The following is a 21,955-nucleotide window of genomic DNA, read 5'->3' as shown; positions in this document are numbered from 1 at the left end:
ACGATTCCTTAGAAATTTACACATCATTTCTTAACCTCCTATTTGTTCTTCTCATATATCCTTCTCTCCATGAAAGAGAAATTTGAGCTAAAAGAACAGTTCAGATGACTACATAAGAAAAGCTTTTATCCCCTGCTTGGAGCTTCCATTTAGGAAAAATTCAAGGATTGAGATTGACAGTGTCATCGAGGCCTATCTTTTCCTTTTTGGAAAGTGAAGAAGTTGATCAAATTTTCCAGTTTCGGGGAAGGGTTATTTTGTATCATTACTTAGCAAACCTCATTAACATGATAATGTCTAATTACTTCAAATGTAATGATGAAGCTCCAATGAACTGCTTACGGCTAACCAGAAACAGAATTTATTCTATCTCCCTATAAAATATGCATCTAAGCAAATAAGTTCCAATCCTTTCTCTCAAGTTCATAGTCCTCAAAATCTAGATACAGGTAACAAGTCTAATTATCCGTTTCAGCTGCCAATAAGCCTACTGCCAAAAGTGAATAAGTGAGTCAACTAAACAAGTTCCAGAATTATTTATAGTTTTGCAGAAAGCAATATACTAAAACAAGTCAGAGGCAAATATATGTAATTTTAAAGAAGCAATAATGACCCAGAAATTTCAGTAAATTCTACAGCAATAAACATGAACTAAGGAACCCCAAAAACCAACACGCCGGTTACAACTAAACTAGCATCTATGGCCATTTGAGCTAGAGAGATGCTCAGTTCCTTCAGATCTAATATTTCAAACACAATTGTTATTAGTCAGTTGAAAATCATCAAGACTAACTTAAATTCTTTTCTTCACTGATCATAATTGCATAAGAATATTCAACAATACAACAAATACAAGAATTCCCATATAAATGAATGAAACAAAATCTAGAAGCTGAGGAGGTACAGACAACACATGCTTACAGGCGGACGCATTCTGGAAGAGGCATATGCTGCTCTGAGCAGTTAGAACCGGCGTTTGTCCTTTACTGATCAAATCTACCATCAGAATATCATATCTGGTCTCTATCAAGATATTGCAATTGATTTCCAAGAAGAAGAAGAACCTCATCCCAGAACACTCCGCAAAAAATTAAAAGAATCGTGTCCTATATTCTAAGTGGCAAAACTCAGTTCCAGTTCTCTTACTCAGATCTTCTCCTCAGATGCTGGGACACTGGGTATCCCTCAAAGAAGTCCAATACTGCATTCTCAAGGTCCTCAACTGAGTACTTGATGTAGTTCTCTGGGTGCCTCCCGCTCTCAATATGACTTCTGAACCTTCCAAGAAATGATCTATAAGCTGGGATAAGCTTCTCCGATATGGAAATCCTAAGTTCCTCGCGGAGCTGAGTATCAGGTATCAACCATGTGGCCTGAGTTCTATGCACCTCCTCAAACATAGCATTGAAGGCTTTGAATCTCTCTCTCAAAGCGCTCTTTGACACACCAGAAGAAAAGCTTCCACTTACATGCAAACCCTCGTCTCTTAAGCAATGCAGCACCCTGACCCAGGTTGACCGCTGGTAGTTGGTAGCAGCCAACCGGAATTTCCCAGTCAACTTTTTCAAATAATCATCTCCAATCATTTCCCTCAACTCCGGGGACCCCTTAATCTTCTGCACAATGTAATGGACATTGTTCATCATAAACAAATGAGCCAAGGAAGCATCCTTGTAGTGCTTGGACTTGCCATCCAAATTGAATTGCAAAATCACAATAATCCAGATCAAATGAAGCGCCAAAGTTGAAGTCTGCCCCTCATATTCGGAAAGATCCATATCTGGTACATTCGGATCACTTGAATACCTTGACCCTGTTGAGGGCTTCGACACAATCAATTCAATCAATGTCTGTTTATAATCCGAAATCAAACTAATATAATTCATCACATATCTAGTCAAGGGATGAATCGTCCCTCCAGGAACGGGTACTTTTGAAGGTTCCCTGAGCACAGCATTCTCAAATTCCGATAGTATCCCTCTCGCAGCCTCAGCTAACCTAGATAATATCTCAACAGCTTGTACTCTAATGGATTCGCTCGATTTCGACTCAAACACAGACTCAATATCAGGCAATAAATCGGACAAAGCATCATGTAAATCCAATATCTTAAATAATTTCTCAGGCGACCGCCTGCTAATGCTAATCGCCTCCGCGAAATTAAACAACTGAATAGCAGGACTTTTAATAGTTTCCATAAAACAAGCATCATCTGCTGAATTTCCCAAACCTTCGAATATCTCCTCGCACAACCTCCTTTCGCTCGCAAAGAGCACGCGGACGCATATCTTTGCAGCCCGTATCCAACGCCGGATCTTCGTCTCCAGCGTCTCCCACCCGAGTCGTTGTATATCGCCGATGCTCAATTTCTCAACGTTGAGCTTCTTCAAGCTCGCGTCCACCGCAGACTTGCGCACGCTCGCGTACACCTGAATACACTCACGCAAGTATCCGGCGGCGATCATCCGCTCCGCGATGCAGCGGAGATCGTAGACGGCATCGCTGGGTATAAGATCTACTTCTCGTATACTGCTAGTAGTCTTGTAACAGCTGCTCGTGGAGCTACTGTTGCTCTCCTGATGCTCCAACTGTTTGTCGGAGCTACTTTCAGCGATCTCTTCTTTCAACTCAAATTCCTGAGAAGCGAACTCCAATTGAGTTGACTCCGTGAGCCAGTCGGCCTCGACAGGGGAAGTGTGGGAGAGGAGGATGTTGCGGAACTCGTCCTCGAGTCGAGCCATCGCGATCTGGAGCGCGGAGGAGGTGGTGGATGAGGAATCAGACAAAGTGGCGGAGGACATGGCCTTCTGGAGCTCGTCGACTGCGTCAAGGTAACGGTCGATTTCCTGACGGTCACCGGTGAAGATCATTCTTTCACGAGCATCTTCCGACGCCGTGGAATCCCACTGGAGGATTATTTTCTCTGCGGCGGTTGATTCCGGCGGTTCCATGGAGGGCAACAATATTTAATTACTTGTTTTCTTTTTCTTTTTTGATTCCTGAAAAATGGAGAGGTGATGATGATGATGATGAAAATGAAAATGAAACAAAGAATTGAAAATGGAGGGCTTGTGGGGTTTTTGATTTCTTCTGCTTCCCTTCCTTTTTCTTTTTAACTTTTGTTTGTACAGTCGGAGTGGCGCGGTAATATTTTCTGGTTTCCTATTTTTTTAATATATGTATTTTATTTTATTTTATTTAAAAACAATTTCTTAAAAGATCCTAATAAAGAAAAAATATATTTCGGCCTAGTTGTTGAGGATGAGTCTTACAATAAATTCGAAGTCATAAGTTTAAATTCTATCACATATATGAGTATTTGTTTTTTATATAATTTATTACTATATCGATTAAAACGATATATTATTTAATTTTCAAAATATAGATATAATTGCTCATTTTTATTGATCGAATCCTATCAGGGTATTTGTGAGTTCATTATAATTATTTTATATGAATGTGATATCAAGTATTGTTGTATTATTGAATCAATTGGTCTATTTATTAAAATATTATATAATTATGTGATTTAAAAAAAAAAAAAAAACAAGGAATCAAATTTAATGAAGTCAACTTAGATGTCAAGATTCACGTGCATGCATACTCGCACGTACGCAACACTGCTCTGCATATACACAGTACTTCTCCTGCAAAGATTCTTATTTTTGTACTAATTACTCCTAATTAAAATTGCTCTAACACAATAAATTATAATAAGATATTCACCAAAATAGATTTTTCTTTTGCTGTTTAATAATTTATACGACAGGGGTTACACAGTTGAAAACTCCTATAACATCAAATCGCCTTTTTCAAAATACCTATGAAGTATTATAAGAATCTGCATTTTTTTGTTCAGATTGGGTCTATCGGACAACATAAACATTTAAGAGCAGAACACTATGTGGATCCCTATACCCTCTAACACACCGACTCTTATAAATATTTTGTGGCTTCATAAGACATATATGTATTTTTTACTGTGAGGTATGACCTTAAATCTTTGTGTACTGACCCCTAATCGAATTGTTTGGGATTCAGAAGTGAAAGATGCACTTCATTGATTAATTCAAAACACCTCTTCCTTGATCTCGATAGTATCTATGAGTACTTTCCAAGTTAGAACAAAGGGTGAATCAATCAATTTTCTGGATTATATATATTTTATCTCCTGACAGTATCCGTATAAAACTACATCGGATCTTTCCTGAATATAACCTAGAATCAGATCTTCATTATCTAACCGAACCTAACTCTGCGATCCCAATATTTATCATCCAAATTGAGAATAAAAAGTAGAGTCCATTTAAAACCATCAAACTCAATTTTTCACGTCATTACTTACCTTGATCTGAATTAATATAAATATTTCATTAGAATATATATATATATAAGATAGGAGAGATGTGTGGACTAAATATTTAATAGAGGACGTGCCACTGTGTTTTATATTTTATTGAGAGTTGAGTTTATTACACTTTTATTTAATAGATATATAAACATAATGATAGGTTTTGACAACTTTAGTTAGGAAAAATTAGAGCATTTTCCAATCATTAATGATCCAGCTGTACGTAATGAGATGTGCCCTGAATGAAACTGTCAATGAGTTGGAACAACAATTGGAAATCTTACTCCTCACTTCTCACACATCAGATCAAACTTGGAGCCCCTCACAACTTCCGGACCAAACCTCTGTGAGCTGCCAATAAAAGACAGTTGCATATACAGATATACCACAACAATGTTTTATCCATATCGATGTGTTTGGTCAAATTGAATCAATCACACGATAACGGTGTATTTGGAGAGAGAGAGAGCATTTGTGTAGAGAATAGCATGAGATTTCCATCACCTCTCAGCTCTGATTAACTCCAAACTATGTACACATCAGGAGGCTGTTGAATCGACTCTCAGAAAACAATCCAACGAACCACTTTTTTTCCTATCAACTGAACCCTCTAAACCCCCCCACCCCTCAGATTTTTCTTCTTCATTTTATCACTTAATCCTATGTGTACATTGTGGCTACTTTAATCCTATCAACCTAAAAGAGCAACCTGATTCTTGCTCACAAGTGGAGGGAACGTCGTTCCGCTTACTGTTTCTAAAGTGCTGACCATTCTATTCTGTCTCATATTCATGCTAGGGAACTAGTCAAGATACATCCAAATCAATACTACTATTGCGTGATTGATGCACAATGATGTCAGACCGTCTGGCTGAACGCCTGTTGTGATGGTCTACTCCATATGCTTCGGCAGACGGTGGCAGAACATGGTTCATTTCCGTTTGCTGATAACTCGTGTCTACTGGCTTTAAGCCCTCTATTCTGCTGATGGCTTCTGCGAGGTCCAACCGATGATCAGGGTTGCTCTGCGTGCAAGCAACACCAATGTGGAGGAGTTGCTCCATCTGATGTATTATAGCTTTGGTGCTCATAATGTCTGGATCGAACAAATCGGCCTCTCTCCCCTCAGAAGCAGCCAATCGCACCCATTGGACTAGGTCCGTCCCGCCTTCCCCATTGCTGAGATTGTGAGATGGGAACTTCCCTGTAAGGATTTCGAGAATTATGACTCCCAGGCAGAAAACATCGCACTTTGGTGATATAGAGTGATCCAGCGCAGCTTCTGGAGACTTATACGCGGCCAGTGCTTGTGCGGCGTGGCTGCTGCTGACCAAGGCGCAGAATCCGTAGTCTGTGAGCAAAGGCTCGAATCCTGGGGTTAATAGAACGTTACTCGACTTGAGGTCACCATGGGGCAAGTCGAGTAAAGAGAGTTCAGAATGAAGATAGCCCAATCCTCTGGCTATCCCTTGAATTATCTTCAATCTCACAGGCCAGGTCAGCTGTGCATGAGCTACTCCTCGATCACCTAAACACAAATGGCAAAGAAAGAGCTCATTCAGTAATCGATACCTCAAATGCTCGATTACGCCAAAGTATTCCCATTCAAAGAAACGTCGTACATACCATGCAACAGAAAGAGTAAACTGCCTTTGGGTTGATACTCATAGACAAAAAGCTTTTCATCTTTACGGTAGTGATAAGCGAGAGGTGGCAATACGTTCTCATGGTTTAAACTCGCAAGCTTTCTCATCTCAGCATCGAAATGATCTCTCCCCATCTTAGGAATCTCCTTTACTCTCTTCACCACAACTGTCAATCCACTAGCCATAGTGGCTTTGTATGAAGAACCCAAAGAGCCATTCCCAAGCACCTCAGCTGCTGCTCTCATCATATCAGCCAATCCGAACTCACCCTTTTCATAATTCAACATCACTATATCCCCAACCCCTCTTGCAAATCTTGACGACCCTTTCTGGCTGGACCCTATCCGATGGCCTGAGCCGAGTCCATCCCGGCCTGTGTCAAAATCCTTCTTCCTTATGCTTGATGCACTTATACTAGGTGAGTCTTCGATCACCAGGTCAAACCTATCTTGCCTTTGTTTGAGCACGAATATCCCGGCTGCCATTAGCAGAAACAGGACAGCTGATGCGACTAGAACCCAAATGAATATGGTTCGTCGGGGACCATTGTTTTCTGCTATAATATTTGATGATTGCACAGACGTGTTGCAGGGCTTTCCAAGACTCCCACCACAAAGCCCGGGATTCCCCTTAAATGCATTCGCGGGAAACTTCGCCATGCTTGAAGGGATCTGCCCCTCCAAGTCATTGTTAGAAAGGTCGAGAGAGATCAAACTTTGCTGCACGAGTGAAGGAATTGGGCCCGAAAACTGATTGTCCTCGAGATGCAACTCCATCAAATGGGATAACTGGCCTAACGAAGATGGAATCGGGCCCGAAAACCTGTTTCCCGATAACCAAACCTTCTTCAACCCCAACAATTTCGTGAAGTAATCCGTTGGAATCTCACCTGAAAATTGGTTCTTGGAAAGGAACAACGCCTTCAAAGCGCCCATCCGATGGAACTCCGGGATCGGGCCTGAAAATGCATTCGACATGAAACCAATACTTCTCAAGCCCGAAAGAGAAGCCAATGCCTCAATATCTATCGTCCCCGACAGGCCCAAATTTCCAAGTCGAAGGGCCGAAACCACGGTGTTGTCACAAATTACGCCAACCCATGGCTTGACTTTGGCGCAGGGCTCTGTTCCGGGCCGCCAAGAATCAAGAGCAGTTGCATTCGTGAATGATCCTTTGAGCTTCAAAAGAGCTTCAGATTCAGAAACTGAGCTTGTAATGATAGGAAAATTGAGCAGAAAAACATAGAAAAAAATGGATGATCCAAGAACATGAATAATGGCCATAAGAGGAAAAAGAAAAGAAAAAAAAAGGTGCTTAAGATGTAATATCCATGGCTGTTCATGCATTCAAGAATTAGCAGTGATTTGTTTCAGGAAGAGGATGGAGTTATGGGAAATCCGTTATTGTCGTTGCGAATGTTGCCTTTTTTGGGCAGGAATAGACATGCAAGAAGTTGCAACTGTAATAACTAACCTCCTCATTTCTTCTTCTTTCGCTTTCTCAGACTGATTTATTGTTAAATCTTAACATAGTATGACATATGGGCCTGGTTTGGTTTGTACGATGGATTATGCATCATCGGATTGGTTGAGATAGTAGACAATAATAATTAATCCCATCATTTATTTATATGTTGTTCAATTTGACATATTGTATTGTGTGGTATCCCGTGTGATAATATAATTTTGTATAAGGTTGAAGGGATACAAAATAAGACTAATAAGAGTATTATTATTCCATATTAACATTACAGTTTGTGAATAGTTACAAAAAAAATATAAAAAGTATCTCAATATTTATTGACATACCTTTTTTAAAATAAAAAATTGTTTCAAAATATTTCATGTTTTTCCAGGTAAAAGAAATTAAAAATAGATATTTTTAATAAGATAGAGAGCATAATTAAGCTTTTCGCTAATAAATAAGAGTAAAATAAGCAGTAATGCCACTTAACTAAGAACATTGCAATAATACTAAAAAGTGTTTGTGTTGCACTTTTATCTTTAAAAAAATCAAAAATAAGAATGGTGGTGTATTGGAGAGGGAAAGGAATTGATGAGTGGAGGAAGTCAACTGGATTTTTGGCCGATTACTAAGGGCATTTAAGTCATTTACAAAACATCCATCCTCGGTCCAGCCCAATGTGGGCAGATAACAATAATCTGTCCATGTCCATATCCACATGCAAATGATTAAAAATCGTTTGCAGTGTGCCCATTGTGTCCCAATTTATGCCTTGGTTAATGTCTGTAATGCCCCTAAAATTGGGCCAAATTCAAGAACTTTTTTTTGAATATTTTCATTAACACGGGCAGGTAAATTATATTTAACCCTAATAAGTAATCTCTTTTTATCGTTTTCGGCCCTCAATTTTCTATAAATTTATTGGGGCGTGGATAATTTGGGTGAGAATTTTAAATGGGAAGGGAACGGCGCCTTAAGCCACTCCCAAGATTCATAAATCGCAATCTTACCGAAATTAAGGCTGCGTGGTAATTGTTGGTAGGTGAGGAGGAGGAGGGGGGTTGGAGGTGTGGTTGCTGAAAGTGGAGGGAGAGCATTTAGATGCGGTGGGTGGGAAGTACTAGTGATCCAGTAGGTGGATGCCCATCAAGAAAACTAGAGCATCAATCACCCAAATTCTACATAGCTCATCAAGTTCGTGCCTGAAATTTTGGCCGAGCTTAGCTCATTTTTCCCCCTAACTACACCTCGGAAAAAAGAATCAAATGCAACCCCACTGGGGCGTTTGTGTTTGCAAACAAACTAACCATATTAGATGGATGCTCAAATTACCTTTTAGTTCACTTTATTATAAAGAGTATTTACTTAAGGACCAAGAGATTCATCCGGGTAACTACAATGCAGCTCTCCTTCCTTTTTTCTTTCAAGACTGGCAAGATAAGGTTCATTATTTTAAGGGTTAATTACGCTTAGACCCCTTAAAAAATATAAAATTTTACTTTTTATTTAAAAAATTAAGTTTTACACTTACACCTTTTTCAAAGAAATTTCATTTATATCTGACCGTCTTCCATTAGGGTTTTGATGAAAAATACTTATGTTAGTGAAAGAAATTATTTCAATTTTCTATTTTGTCCCTCATTTAATATTTTTACATATATATTTATGTACTTATAAATGAAAAAATATAATATCTATACATGGAGTAGGGTTACCATCATTATATTTTTTCCTTTTTAACTACAAAATTATTACACGAAAATATTAAATGAAGGATAAAATTAAAAAAAAAAAAACTTGTGTAATTTTTTACTAACGTCAGCATTATTCACCGAAACTCTAACAAAAGAAGTCTAGGTGTAAATATTGAATTTTCGGAGGGGACGTAAGTGTAATTGTTGAAACGCAATTTTGTAATTTCAAGAAGAGGTTTAAATGTAATTAACCCTAATTTTAAAATGCTTCCATGTAAGCCAAGTTGCAACCATTGGTAAAACCCCACTTAGGACAGAAAAGAGGACATTGTGCAAATAGAAAAATTTCAAAATCATAAAAAACAAGGGTAAAAACTCCTCGTAATTAATAAAATCGATTCTCATAGAGTAACCTTCCAAGAGATTATCAAAGCTTTAGCCACACAAACATCTGAACCCTACATCAGACAATCGTGCCAATAATAAAAGAAAAAAAAATATATATATATAAGATCATTACATCTTTCTCTTATAAATGTAAAATTATTACGTGAAAATGTTAAATGAGAGGTAAAATTGAAAACCTATGTAATTTCTTTTACTAACATCATATTTTTTTGTTTAAATCCTAACAAAAAATGGGTTATGTGTAAAGAGTAATATTCAATTGACATTAACAAAACATAGTAATCATTGCAACAAGAACCAAGTGCTCACAGAATGCAATCACTTACATAAGATTCCGGGGCCAGGATGCGCAAAATGAGTTGACAAGATTACTCCCCACTTCCATAATGAGTAGTCGCCAGTTCACAACGTTTGTTTAATGAAATGAATTCCATAAATGCCCCTGTTTTTCTAATGGGTCCCACCGTTTTAAAATGGTAAGGCAGTTGCGATTGTTTGCTTCTTTTCTTTTGTATGCATAAGCAATTTGCTGCCTTTCCCAGCCGCGTCTTTTTACATATAAAAAATAAATGGTGATTTCTTATATTGCGACATTAATTTTTTTAAAATATTAAAAATATCCTCATATATTTTTAGTCATTTTCTATACTATCTCTATATCAATACTAATATAAAAGTTTTATTCACAAACTGTAGTTCGTAAAATAATTTATTTTTTTAAATGTGATTTGTTGGTTTGTATATTTTATTTTTATTTATAATATATTTAAATATAAATAATTATTTATTATATGCATGCATGGACGGCGTGTTATAACAATTAGTATATATATTAGAGGTGTACGATTTTAATTAAAATAAATAATCATGATAAAATTTAAAATAGAATTAAAAAGGTGACGGGTCAAAGTTCAGGTGTTGGCGGGTAGGATTGGTGGGTTACCGGGCCTTTTTTAATTGGGCCTTTAATATTCTGTAAATTGCTTCTTCCTAGATACTTAAGTTCGGCCTGTCCCATAGGTATAGGCCCATCAAATCCAATCCTAATCCAGGAAAATTAGAGCATTCGTAAGCCCAAACACTTCATGGGCTTCGCAGCCCATAAATGGCCCTAATAAAAATATATATTTTTTAAGACCAACACTCACAACTGACATGATTTTTAAGATGGTTGGTTATCGTATTTGGATAACAATAAACATCGTGAGTCTCGCTGCAACGGAGTGTAACGCCCACAATTGAATTAAGGGTGGTGGTAGGAATACGGCCCTAATTGGTCTTCCAAATTAAAAAATAATTCGTACGGATTCGTTTTGAAATCACTTTTCAATCTCTAAAATCTCCCTTACAATGATGAGCTATCTCTTTTATGTGTGGTTTGAATACCACAACTATATAAATGTCGGTTTTTTCTAATCAATGTATAATTGATTATAAAATAATTGATTTTAGAAAAAAGAATTTTGATGTTTGTGTTCACAAACTCCAAGTTTCAAATTAACCTCGTGTCAAGTGGTTTTAGTAGAAATTAGTGGGTACACATCGGTAATTAGATTGCAGTTGAATTAAAAGCTATACATTTGTATTCTTTATCAAAATATGATGATCATGGTAGAAATTAATCCCAAAAGCGACTGTGGAGTAAAAAGTCAAACATAATTAAAACACACACACACACGGACATTTACACTTAAGAGATGTTGATTCAGTTATAAGACGAAACATGCACGTATCACCATATGTTGTCCAAACCATAACGACCACAACTCATACACTTAATAACATCATTAAATTGGTCCCATTATTGTAAAATTGCATTCAATACAATTTACAAGCTTCATTTTCTTATTTAATAAAATTACTTTGAAAAAAATATTTTTAAAATAAAATTTAATATGTTATAAATTCCAAACATCCTCTACATATAGCAACTTATAGGTTGGTCCCCTCCCTTAAGAGTAAATAATGTTGGAAAATCAGACAGCTCAAACAATAAACATTGAAAGGAGCTTTGTGTATTTTTCTCTTTTCATTTTTGCCCTCAATTTTTGACATCAAATGGGATTAGATTTAGTGGGCCCTGGATAGTTATAGAAAAATATTGGAAGTTAAAACTGGGCACTGTTGGTATAAAATATATAAGAGTTAAATTGGATAGTATTAACGAAAAAATTATTCTAAAATAAATTTAATCGATTAAAGATTATTTTATCTAAAAAGATATTATTTTTGCTTATATTTGTACTTGTTGTTTGTCAATAATAATAATTTTTCTTCAAAAAATAATAAATTTTTTTCTATTAGTATATTTCATAATTAACTTTTTTTGAAACATTAATAGAAAAAGTGAATGTTTAATATAATAATGCTCCGATTAAGTAATAGAATTATTGATTTGTACACAACAATTAAATTTGCATGGTTAAAAAAAAATATTTATTTAATTAATCATAACAGTTTAATTTATATTTTTTAATGATGTAGGATTAATATAGTTAGGTGATATAGCATATAAAAAATAAAAATTCTAAAATATTATATGCACAAGTGTAAATTTGATTGTTGTTAATTTATTCAAATTATTTAAAAATTTTAATATCAACTTTAAATATTTAATCTTAAAAATAAGGTAAAAATATAAAAGTTGAATTAAGATTATTATAATATTTGTAAAATAGTAAATAATGAAGTTGAATTTATTTACAGAAAAGCCAAAGCAACTAGAATCACTTTCTAGTGTAAAAATATTTCTTTTTTTAGCTTTAAAAGCAGAAGCTAACATTCCAAACACCTCAAAAGTACTTTATTGAAACCATAAGCTAAAAAACAATTTTTTCGAAACTTGCGCAAACACTCTCTAAATATAACTCTTCTATTTTGGGATGAACTTTATTAGTTAATTACTATTATCACTATTTTTTGGACTAAAATTTATTTTATACCCGAGTTTTTTATTATTATTAAATTGATACATGAGTTTTTTCATAAATATTGAATTGATACATAAGTTTTTATAAATAATCCAATTGCTACTTGAGTTTTTACGTAAAAGTCAAATAGATGCATATCTCTATTTAAAATATTTCATAATAACAAAATTACCCCTTTAATCTAACTTAATTTTTATATATATCCATTTATTTAAATCACAATAAAGTCATATGATTAAATAAACTATACTATTATAACAATTTAAATGATAACAATGAGTAATAAAGTAAATTAGTTTAGTATATAAAAATATTCATTCAATAATTAAAATTGAGAATTAATAGATTGGGTAGGAAGTGATGTTTTTAAAAATATTTTAAGCAAAAAGTATTTTGATGTTTATGAAAAAATTCAGATATCAATTGGATCATTTATAAAAACTTATGTATTAATTTAACAATAATGCTAAAACTCAGGTACCAAAATAATTTTTGCTCCTATTTTTTGTATCTGGAGTAATAAATTATTATTAATTGAAATAACTCAATTACAATCATTCATGTCAAATATTAATATCTAAAAAAGACAATTACAATACTCTAATCAACAATATCAGATAAATAAAATTTAAACAGTACATATCACAATATACAATAGAACAAAACCTCACACATACAGTGGAATTCGAATTCATAACCTCTAAAATCACGAGACCTCAATTTCACAACCTGAGTTATGCCTCGTTATTATTAATCATTATTGTACACCAATGGTCCCTGTTTTGCTGGAACACATACACAAATTACTTTTTAATTTAACAACAAAATTTAGAATCACAAAATTACATTTTATTTTTACTTATTCTATTACCCATCGATATAATTTTCTCAAAAAAAAAAAATCCCATTAACAACACCTGTACATAATATTTTAGAAAGGATAACCATATAAAACACATTTTTTTTTATTGTTTGATGAATATCTTTATTAATAATTTTTAATAACATAAAAATATTGTAGTATAATATTAATTTATTTATTTTTTTAATATTAACGTAAAAGTTCATATACATCGAGTTTTACATTCTCCTAACCAATACCAAATTATCTCTTATACATTCATTTTTACTCTCACTTTTCTTACACGCCCACTTCTCATTCCAACCAAACGTACTCTTTTAGGAAAAACTATTAGTCATTCTCCTCGACCTCACTTTTTCACTTCCCATTTTCTCTTTATTGAACCAAACGAACCGTAAATCTATCGATAAAGAGATTTCAGAGTAGACATAGAAAGAATATCTCGTCTACTTATAATTTTGGGACCACAATTATATATAAATATGTATATACGAGCGCGTGCGGTAATTATTAAAGTAGTAATAATATTGGTGTTTACATATATTAAAGCAGACAACCAAAACTTAATCACTTCCCATAAATTGGTCAGAATTTAATACCATGATAGCATTTAGATTCACAATTAATTAACATAAATATAAACCCATACATTGGATTAAAAGACCCCACACGCTCGTTTTCGATTGATTAAAAGGGTGTTTTGGTCAATTTTCTTTTAAGATAAGTTATAAAATGTTTCGAAGCTTATCCTGTATTATAAAGTATTCAGTGATTTTTCTAAATTAAAAAAAATAAAACTTATAAATTTTAAAAATAAGATATTAAAAGCATCGTTTCAGGATAAAGTTATTTAGCTGGGCCCATTTGAATACGAGACACAACTCAAACAATAAATATTTATGGTCCAATAATTTTCTCTCACAAAATTTTAAGCACTGTCAAAAAAAAAAAATGAATTTTTTGCTATATTATAAATAATTACGGCTTAAAAAAATTGATATAAATCAATATTATTAATCATGGTTAAATAAAAACTTAAATTTTTACCACGATTAATCTATATTCGCCATACTTCTTAGCCATAATTAAAACATTTGCCATGGTTTTGGCCATGACTAATGTCTTCTTTTAACTATAGTAATTAACCGTAACAGAAAATTATATTTTTTCTAGTGAAGCGTTGATTTATTAAATATTTTTTACTGTTTGGATGGTAAAATAGTCAACAATTTTGATTTTATCATTTCAGTCCCTAGAAATTTATAAAATTTTAAACTAATTTTTTTAGACCAAAAAAATAACTTTATATATATATATATATTTTTATGTTGATATGTTGTAATTATCTTACGTGAATAATAAAAATTTTAAACTATTGTGAACATAATAATAATAATATATTGCTTAACTTAAGATGAACTATTTTTTCAGTAGCAAAAAAAATTAAAATTATGAATAAATTTTATAATTGCGTCATATTCGCCACATAAAGATATAAAAAAAAAAAAAATTCCTTTACATAAAAAAATGACTAATTTGCTAAGTTTACAAACTTAAGGGACTATAGAAATTGATAAAATCAAACTTAATTTGACCGTTCTATCCTCCAAAATGTCAAACTCCAGCCACACTATCATCGAATGTTTATTGTCTGAGTCCATTTAAACATCTCAAATGTTTATTTTCAGAATAAGATCTAACAATTTTACATATATGCTTTAAAAATATTTCACAATATGTCTGATGAGCTTATAAATTCTCTTTAAATATGAATAAATAGTTCCTGGACAACCTTTTTAATTTATCTAATTACTGATAGTCATGCTCATTATTATGTGGAGCATAGTATAAATATGAGACATAGCTCGAACAATAAATATTCATAATCCAATAATTTTGGGGTTTGAATTTAGTAAGTATTACTACATGAATTTAAAATAGTTGGTTGTTGTATTTAGATAACAATAAATATCACGAATCTCGTTGCAGACGAGTGTAATGTCCACAATTGAATTAAAGAAGGTGGTAGAAACGTGTGAATTACATGTGAATTTAATAGCACCCATAACTTGAATACCAAAATCCAAGAATCAACACCACTCTTGATAAATCAATTTATTTATTTATTTTTTATAATCAAAATCTATAATTTTTTTCTCAATGATCAACATGAAGTTGCTTTGATAACCCTTAACATAGTTACTTTAATGGTGCAGATATTTCTTTGAAGATAGTACAGTGGTTTGAGCCTTAAATTTTTTTAGAGGTCTTGTGTTTAAATTTTGAATATATACATGAATCCACGAAAAAAACAGTACAAGTTTTGAATAAATCCCACATTGATTATGTCAAATTATCAAGAAATCAAAAAATTATATGCAAAAATCATATTTGAATTAATCATGATGAAATATCAATCTTGATATATATGCAAAAATCATATTTGAATTAATCATGATGAAAAATCATTCTTGATATATATATATATATATATATATATTACCTATTAATTATATAACATAATTAAATTGGTCCTATTAATTAAAAAATCGCAATCAATATATTTTACGAGCTTCATTATCTTATTTTATTCAATTATTTAAAATAAGATTTGATATTTTATAAATTTCAAAAATATTTTATAAGATGTATGAATTTATGAAAATTTTGAGACAAATGTAGCTGAACACCTTTTGAGTACAAACTTCTTTAGCTAATAACTTATGGTCATTGCACGTTTTATATATATGGTCACTTTATATATATATGGTCCACTTCCTTTTAATATATATAGGGATATATATATGGTCCACTTCCTTTTAATATATAACGGAAAATGAATAAAGTTTAAAGATCAAACAGCTCGAATAATAAATATTCATAGTCCAATAATTCACTATCATCAAATTTTGAGCGGGAATACTCTCCATAAGTATCACCATATAATTTTTAAATGATTGTTTCTTGTATTTAATTAACAATAAATATCACACGTCTCATGTCAAATAATCAGCTACACTCACAATAGAACTAAAAATAATTATCAAAAAATCAGCTCGAATCAAGTTTAACGAAATCATACTCGACATGTGACTGATGTATAATTTAAAAAATAGAATTTATGCAAGAGCTAAGTTATTACGTCTAACCGCCGTCTTTGAATTGTAACTGTTAAGAAAGTAGAAATATCAATGATCTTTATCGACATTGCACCACTAGAATTTAACAGCTATGGACCATTGGACTACTTGGCACGCCTTAATTGCACCAAGCGTCCTATCAAATGGGACTTTTAATTCTGTGCCAGGTGGCCACCGGTGTGAGTCTATATTTTTATATAATTAATATTTAATTGATTGATTTTTAATATTTAAATGTAATGAATAATATAATTTAAATGTACATAAATGTAATGCTGCATTTTGTGCACGTCATAAATTTTAATTTCAAGAAATTTTATATGAATTTACTGTAGTTATTACTGGCGTAGAACACGCTATCTATGTTATATATATTTTTTATATGGTGCTATAAATGATTCTTTTACGCAAAATGAAATTTTTATTTTTAATGGTTAAAATATAGTAATTCTGAATAGATTGATCGTTTTTTTATTATGTAAAACATAAATATTATGTTATACTTACTTGATATAAATAATTAAGCGAAGTTTGAGCGTCTTCTACTTTGTACTTTTCTATAAAATTATCATTGTTAATTATATCAATTACGGTTAATTTGTCCCTACTGTATAAAGAAGTCCAATTTAAACCAAAAATTGATTATATAACGAAGGTGCTATATTTATTATATTGTACTATTTAAGTTTTCGATATAAACAAGAAAAGTTGGAGCGTCTTCTACTCTACACTGTCTTACAAAGACTATCGTTGGCGATTATGTCGATAGCAGTTAACCTATCTGTACTGTATAATAAATTTGAATTTAAATCAAATTTGATTATTAAATGAATTTGCTATGTTTATTATGTTGTACTATTTAATTTCTCGAGGGCCTTCTGCTTTAAATTCTCCCTCGCAAACTATCATTGTCAATTGTGTCGATGGAACTTAATTTGCCTTTACTTTATAATAAATGAACGTCACCGTTTAAATTCGTTGTCCATTAATTTTTGTGAATTAATTGATTTGAACGAGCTTCATCTTGGTTAGCATCTCGTAAAAGTTATATTGCGCGGAATGTAGTAATTACACACGGCTTGTATCAACACACCGTATTAATAAATCTTACTTAAATAGTACCCATACTTGTCAGAATTTTAATAATCAACAAATAACATTATCAATTACCAGTATAAAATTTAAGTAACTAAATAATAATTACTATTAAAACACACCAATTATTTACATATTAGTGAGATTCAAACCCATGATAATCAGATCTCGATTTCACTAACTACGTGCAGCCGCATGCATGTTTGAGCAATTTAATAAAATAAAATAAATAAATAAACATGTGTGGTCAATTCACGAGTACAACTAACATATTCATATATATGAATAAAAAATCATATAATTAATTTTGTGAGTAAGTGAAATTATTCACATGATATTTCTTTATCTTCGCATGTTTGTAATTTATTACTCGGACAACGTCGGAAGGACAAAATCTGTAAATAGTACATATTTTCACTAACTAGATATTAATTAAAATCCCTACTTTTAACCTTACATAATTATTTTATTAAAAGAATATATTTAGGTACTTGAAATTCCTAAACACTTTATTGGTAAAATCTGAAAAGTACGAATTTAGAGGGACTAAAATTTCAATCATTAGAAAATGAAATTTCCAAGTACATATTTTGTCGTACAGTACAAATTGAATTTTACTAAAATTATTTATGGGTAGCTTAAACGACCAATCACAAGAGGGCTTCCACTTTGGTGAAGGATGGATGGGATTACTTAATTGGGAAAGGTACCGTGGGAGTAAATACTGGAGAGTAGAGGGGGTTTTCTGCAAATTTTATTGATGGCCTTTTGATTCATTGGAGGGCTGGTAGAAAAGTGCAAAGTCGTAGTTTGTTTGTGTTTGTCATGTACTCTTTTTTTTATTATAGTAATTAATCGTAATAAAAAAATATTTTTTTTTAGTGAAGTGTGGATTTATTAATTTTATTTATTATTTGGATGGTAAAATAGTCAACAAATTTGATTTTGTCATTTTAGAACCTTAAATTTATAAAATTTTAAACTAATCTTTTTTTAAGCGAAAAAAATAACTTTATATATATATTTTTTATGTTGATATGTTGTAATTATCTTATGTGAATAATAAAAATTTCAAACTCTTGTGAACATAATAATAATAATATATTACTTAACTTTAAATGAACTACTTTTTCAGTAGTTAAAAAAAATAAAATTATGAATAAATTTTATAAAATTTAACTAGTATGAAAATATAATAAATATACATATATAATCAGTAATTTTTTATTTCAAGAGTTATAGAATATTTTCTATAATATAGAACAACTAAAATGAATTTTATATTTATTTAAAATCCATCAAATAATCTAATTAAAAATACATTCCATCAATTTTTTCTTTAAAACTATAGTTGTTAATATTTATTAAACATTGTTAAGATTTAATTTTAAATAGACATACCTTTAACTCCTAAAATTTTTAATTCGACTTAGATTTTTTTATTATATTTATTAAATAAATTTTATAATTTTGATTTTTTTCAATTTTCAAAAAAAAAAAAGAGACTATTTATTTTCAGTTAAGCAATGTGTTATTCTAATATTTACAAGAGTTCAAGTTTTTATTTTTCATACAGGATATAATTGCATCATATTCACCACATAAGAATATAAAAAAATAAAACAATTTCCTTTATATAAAAAAGTATCTAATTTGCTAATTTTACAAACTTAAGAGACTATGTAAATTGATAAAATCAAATTTAATTTGACCATTCTATCCTCCAAAAAGTCAAACTCCAGCCACACTGTCATCGAAAAATAGTCAGGAAATGAACTAGAGGGATGATCAAGTCATGAAATGAACTTAAGGATTAAAGAGATTAATTTTAAACGAAAACTTAAGGAACCACTACAAAAAATTGAGGTTTCGCTACACTATAAATGACAACGGCTTATAAACTATGGCAACTCAATATATTAATCATCGTTAAATAAAATCAAAGTAAAAATTTAAAATTTTTACCACGATTAATCAATATTTGCCATGATTTTTTACTATAACTAAAACGTTAGCCATGGCCAAGACTATGGCAAATGTCCATTGTGAAATCGTGATTGATTTCTATTTCAAATTATTTTTTTCTTTTAGCTATAATAATTAATCATAGTGAAAAATCATATTTTTTCTAGTGAACCAAATATAACATTTTACCCCGTAAACTGCTTTTCAATTTAACAGTACCAAAATACAGAATAATCAGTTTAAAGAAAGCTTAGAAGATGGTTGAGCTAACAAGCTCCTTTCCAAAAGATAAAAAGTACTAATTAATATTGAAAAAAAAATAATATGTTTTTCAACTTATAATCATATTAAATACATAAATGCAATTAGCAATACTTATACGCTTTATTGTCTGATTCTATTTAAATATCTCTAAAGTTTATTTTCAGAATAAGATTTAACAATCTTATATATATGCTTAAAAAATATTTCATAATATGTCTGATGAGCTTATAAATTCTCTTTGAATATGAATAAATAGTTCATGGGCAACCTTTTTAATTTAGCTAATTACTGATAGTCATATATACTCATTATTATGTGGGGCATAGTATAAAGATGAGACATTGCTCAAACAATAAATATTCATATATATATATATATGTATATGTATATATATATTCCGTGACCCTAAAGCACAAGAACCTAATAAGCCTCGGTTCTCTCGAATTCTGTCTCTTGAGTCACAACTTAAAGGAAAACCACAAGATTCTTGACTGAAGAAGAATATCTGATCGAGGGAATTTTTCAACATGTCGAGTCACAGACATATTGCTGATGGCCGGAGACTGGGAAAAGCGCCGGAGAAATCCAACTTCGTGCAGACATGCAATCTACTAAGTCGGTATATTAAGGAGAAAGGAAGTCTCAGAGATTTGAATCTTGAAATTGGTGGAAAAGTTGAGAGTCTCGAAGCCATAGGTATTATACAACAAGAACAACTATATCCTATCTTTTTTTTTTTCCTTCATAGATTTTTGTTCTTTATATATGATCACTTTTGAATTGTTTGGTGTAATAAATAAGTGAAGATTCCCATGGTTTTTTCAGTTTTAAATAGTTTCTTGAAATAGTAAAAGAAAATCTTCATAGATATGAGGGATTTAGGATCAATTTTATATCTTGAAAATCTCTCGTTTTTTTTTTATTGATTGATTGTAACTGTTTTTTGCTTGATCTCAGTGAAGCCCGGGACATCGATCTCTCCACCAGCTTCTGCAACAATTTATAAAGTGAAATCAGCACAGCCCTTGACAGATCAGCACCCACCCATAACTCCTCATGACTCCTCCATTAATACAGCAGAACATGCTCCACATAAACAGACAAGGTTTCGATACCTCCTGTCCTTTTTTTTCTGCCTTCACTATTAATGTATTTAATGAGAAAAACTGACCCTTTTCCAAGAACCACAAGAATATTCTGGTTTTCGATTTTTTTTTTTATAAAAAAAATATTATTGTTTTATTCTTTTTGGTGTGTTTTGGAGTTGAATTTTGGAATCTTTTTCTTGATGAATTCCAGCAAAGAGGCGATGACAGAGAATCCCAAGACTGCTCAGTTGACGATTTTCTACTCGGGTAAAGTGTTGGTTTTTGATGATTATTCGGCCGACAAGGCCAGAGAACTCATGGCATTTGCCCGGAAAGGGAGCTCTAAAATGTCGTACGGCATTTTGTCGAACACCTTGGGAGAAAGGCCGAGCCCCGGCGCTGTTGTGGCCCCTACCCTGGCCTCCACCTCCACCCCACGAGATGGACTTCCGCCACGGCCTCAAGCGAGTAGCTATAATAAGGGTGTCGGCATTTCACCGGACACTTGTAAGGACAAATCGAACGCTGCATTTGCTGGGTCTGTGGCATCGAATTTCAGAGCAGAGGAACGGGTTTCTTCACAGTCGGAGGCTAACGATTTTGGTAATTGACTATACAGTTATTTTACCAATTTAATTTATTTATTTATTTTTTTTAAAAAAAAAAGAGGAAATGGAATAAGAAAATTTTAAATCTTGGATATGAATTTATATATATTTTTTTTTTTTTTTGTGGGGCTATAGATTTACCAATTGCAAGAAGGTCATCACTTCATCGGTTCCTTGAGAAGAGGAAAGAGAGGTAGCAACTTTGTGTTCATCATTTCATATATATATACACGTGTGTGTATGTTTAAAATTAGGATTGAAAAAAATATTAAATAATTTTTTTATTCTGTCCAAAATATTCTTATAAGAAAAAGAAAAAAAGGACGAATAATAGCCATGGCTCCGGGATTTTTCCATTATTAGTCGCTCACCATCTAGTAGTGGAGTGATTTGGATGATACGTCTCTTGTTGAATTTTTAGGTGAAGTGAATTAAATAAA

The 21,955-nt window shown here is 32.0% G+C and overlaps 3 protein-coding genes across 4 annotated transcripts in view; 1 reads left to right on the top strand and 2 right to left on the bottom strand.

The window, feature by feature from the left end:
• Positions 681-3,116, bottom strand: LOC105163047 (exocyst complex component EXO70A1). The gene has a single exon (XM_011081258.2). It carries the CDS (start codon positions 2,949-2,951, stop codon positions 1,143-1,145), a length of 1,809 nt encoding a protein of 602 aa, XP_011079560.1. The 5' UTR covers positions 2,952-3,116; the 3' UTR covers positions 681-1,142.
• LOC105163037 (pollen receptor-like kinase 3) lies at positions 4,658-7,372 on the bottom strand. Its single transcript, XM_011081246.2, has 2 exons — positions 5,978-7,372; positions 4,658-5,879 (listed from the first exon to the last, which is right to left on the bottom strand). Exons 1-2 carry the CDS (start codon positions 7,341-7,343, stop codon positions 5,158-5,160), a joined length of 2,088 nt encoding a protein of 695 aa, XP_011079548.2. The 5' UTR covers positions 7,344-7,372; the 3' UTR covers positions 4,658-5,157.
• The window catches only part of LOC105163022 (protein TIFY 10b-like), a 2,302-nt gene continuing 571 nt past the window's right edge, over positions 20,225-21,955 (top strand). Inside the window, exons 1-4 of one of the 2 annotated variants that reach the window (XM_011081227.2) lie at positions 20,225-20,515; positions 20,777-20,924; positions 21,119-21,510; positions 21,651-21,708. In XM_011081227.2, the coding sequence (XP_011079529.1) occupies positions 20,347-20,515; positions 20,777-20,924; positions 21,119-21,510; positions 21,651-21,708 (767 nt within the window). In that variant the 5' untranslated portion in view covers positions 20,225-20,346. The remainder of the gene's footprint in view (positions 20,516-20,776; positions 20,925-21,118; positions 21,511-21,650; positions 21,709-21,955) is intronic. The other variant, XM_011081234.2, reaches the window with a different exon arrangement.

Source organism: Sesamum indicum, linkage group LG1, assembly GCF_000512975.1.
Source record: "Sesamum indicum cultivar Zhongzhi No. 13 linkage group LG1, S_indicum_v1.0, whole genome shotgun sequence".
In the NCBI taxonomy this organism is placed as follows: Eukaryota; Viridiplantae; Streptophyta; class Magnoliopsida; order Lamiales; family Pedaliaceae; genus Sesamum; species Sesamum indicum.
This window is presented reverse-complemented; position numbering and strand designations above follow the sequence as displayed.